The sequence below is a fragment of the Habropoda laboriosa genome, unplaced genomic scaffold (assembly GCF_001263275.1).
Source record: "Habropoda laboriosa isolate 0110345459 unplaced genomic scaffold, ASM126327v1 scaffold1220, whole genome shotgun sequence".
NCBI classification, from domain to species: domain Eukaryota; kingdom Metazoa; phylum Arthropoda; class Insecta; order Hymenoptera; family Apidae; genus Habropoda; species Habropoda laboriosa.
In genome coordinates, this window is record NW_017101298.1 from 162,371 (window position 1) to 165,392 (window position 3,022).

The following is a 3,022-nucleotide window of genomic DNA, read 5'->3' on the forward strand; positions in this document are numbered from 1 at the left end:
TGATATTGAATTTTGTTTAGTAATAATTTACCATCCAACGAATTTGCATGAATTGCATGTTCAGTAGTTAGTTGATTTATTATTGTATATTGTGAGCTGATTTGCAACGAGTGAACTATGCCCATCCTAAATTAAACCGTCTCAGTAGGTTACCGTAATTAATAATTTATTTTCGGAATTTGTGCGAGAATTTTTGAATTTTAGTAAATACTAGAGTCAGTACATCGCGTATTGAAATAATAGCTTCATCCCTAGTTCGTTTAGTATTGAATATTTTTACGCGTTTAACTTATGCTTCTCCCCAATTCTCGTCGCGTATTTTATTCAAATTTTCTTTTGATTCTTTCAATTTTTCACTCTCGTTCTACGAAAGTTTACTTCAATAATAATATTGAAAATAATATAAATTCGCGTGGATGTAGGCCGACCCTACATTTTACCGACACTTGTCGAATCGACCCTACATTTTACTGATACTTGTGAAATCGACCCTACATTTTTTTTTTTTTTTTACGTGGAGGTTGGTCGACTGTACGTGATAAACAACTGGCAACCAAACGGTGGCTCGCTAAAGCGATATATTATGAAATTAAATTAAACACTCAATAAGTATTAACATTAGATTGTTTCCTCGATATGGCCATGGTGGTCATCAGTGACTGGAGTGCCTCAAATGTTTAGAATAATTAAAATAAAATAAATGTTGTCAACTAAAAATTTTGAACGTCATAGCTAGCTAGACATTATTTTCAATTGAAAAAAAAAAAATTATAAAGCATAATACTATAACCCTATCCTTAAAATGTATTTTCTTGTGGCCGCCTGACAGCAACCTGTAAATCTGACGTATTTTTCTATTATGAATTGTCGAGCTGTGAAATCTCCTAAAGGAAACCGACTGGTGTAACGTTACACGCTTGACTGACTGCGAGCGAGATAACATGGGCGCAGCAATGACACAGACCTAGGCGTAGGACCATCTATACTGTCACTTGTAGAATCCAAACTTACTGACTCTTGTAGAGAATTTACTGTATTCGGTTAAACTTCGATGCTTGTCCAAATAGAAAGATTACGATGGAACAGAAATATTGATAAAACACTAAACATTTTGATAGTTTCTTTTCATTTCTTTATTTTGGTTTCTTTGTGATTCTTTTGTTTGTTTCAATTTAATATTTTCATTCCTTTTCTTTGTTAAATGCATAGAATTCTGAACATAATTCCATTGTAACAATTTTCATAATAAAAAGGAGAGTATTACACTCGGGTACAAAAATTATTGTGTTCTGTACGATATTACATATACATTACCGGCCAAAAGTTTGCAATCACCCGCCAATTTACATTAATATTAAATCTGCTACTAATTCTTCGCAGATTTAAAATTGACGTTGTAGAGATCAATAGCAATTTCGATTGATTTGAATGATAAAAAACTGCTAACTTTTTTCTCAAAATTTTTATATAACTTGCAACGCACAGTGATATAGTGTATACGTTTGCTATAGGTAAAATGAATTCTCATCCTGACGCCATCGTTGATATGATGATGGCTGGAGCAAACATAGTCCGCTTGAACATGTCTCATGAAACGGAAAAATGGCATGCAATCACTGTTCGGTCTATTAGAGAAGCTGGGAATAGGATGTATGAATTCACGAGCGAGGTTTACCCCTTAGGTGTTGCAATGAATCTTCGAGGTCCTGAAATAAGGACGGGTGGTTTTCACGGTGACGAGCTGTGCCTAGTATGACTATCATTTAATATCTCATAAATCAGTATTAATTTTAGCGATACAAAATGAGTACGGTATAGATTAAACCCATCGTGATATCCATCATTGTTCCTATAAAGAAGATAGTAATTAAATGAAATAGAAAAATTATCATGAAATAAATAATTAACCACGAGATTAGGGTGTTTACATTTGTTATTCTGTTATTCATGCATAGATTTGTGAATTTAAATTATTTCGAATTAAGGTAAACATGTTTGTACTGCTCTTTTTGTATCGTATTTAAATTATTCTAACACTTACAGCGTTTACCATCCGTATTAAGTATGAAATTTACATTCTTTCCCATTAAAAAAATGATTATTTTATTTTTTCCAAACTTACATTTTTCACCATTTCAACTCCTCAATTAACGAACTTTTAAGATCGATTGTCTTGAAATCCTTATATAAAACGATATATATTTTCAACTTCTTTTTGTGCAAGAAATTATCAACGTTTCTTCCTTTTTTAAATATTTTTTAAATTTAGCGTTATCGGTCTTATTTTTGTACGTATCGAGTGCGTATATTTTCAGGGGTACGCTAAATTAAGAACAGGTAATTTGGTCAGGCTGGTAACAAATGATATTGCAAAACGTGCAGGATCCGCTGGGTGTTTCTGGATTTCTTATAGCGAATTACCTCGAATATGTCGATCCGGCGACAGAATACTCATCGATCGAGGCACTGTTTTATTACAAGTCACCTGTATACGTTAGTTAATTGAATTTTATATTTTTTGGGACGTATTTGTCCCATTAATAAAATAGAATTATACGAGTAATATCAAAATTTTAAATCTCTTTACCATTGAATACGCTATAAGTTAATTTTCACATCATTTTTCAACGTTAAACTAGGATATCTTAAAAAGGGTGTAAGAATTAAATTAAACCTGAATCATGGCTCAGAATTAAACGAAGAACGTCTCAAATTCTGTGACTACAAAAAATGAGTAAAATTTCGAATTATTTTAATACAGGTGAGAAATCTTTGATTTGTAAAGTCGTCAAAGGTGGTACTGTAAGGGACGATGCATTGGTACAGTTATTAGACAGTATAATTTCGTTGCCACAAATTTCGGAAAAGGATACTCAACACGTCAAATTGGCTTCCGCTTTGGAATGCGATTTTGTCATAGTGAATCATGCGCGCAATAAGGAAATGATTTTCAGCGTTAAAAGTCGCTTAAAAGAAATGGGTATGCGTAGACTGTATAAGGTTTTTGCACTATTCCCAACAT

At 32.6% G+C, this 3,022-nt stretch overlaps 1 protein-coding gene across 1 annotated transcript in view; it reads left to right on the top strand.

Annotated features, from left to right (window-relative positions):
• The window catches only part of LOC108578098 (pyruvate kinase-like), an 11,190-nt gene that overhangs the window by 5,001 nt on the left and 3,167 nt on the right, over window positions 1-3,022 (top strand). The window contains 3 exon segments of the mRNA XM_017941352.1: window positions 1,512-1,750; window positions 2,316-2,493; window positions 2,762-2,980. Of these exon segments, the coding sequence (XP_017796841.1) occupies window positions 1,512-1,750; window positions 2,316-2,493; window positions 2,762-2,980 (636 nt within the window).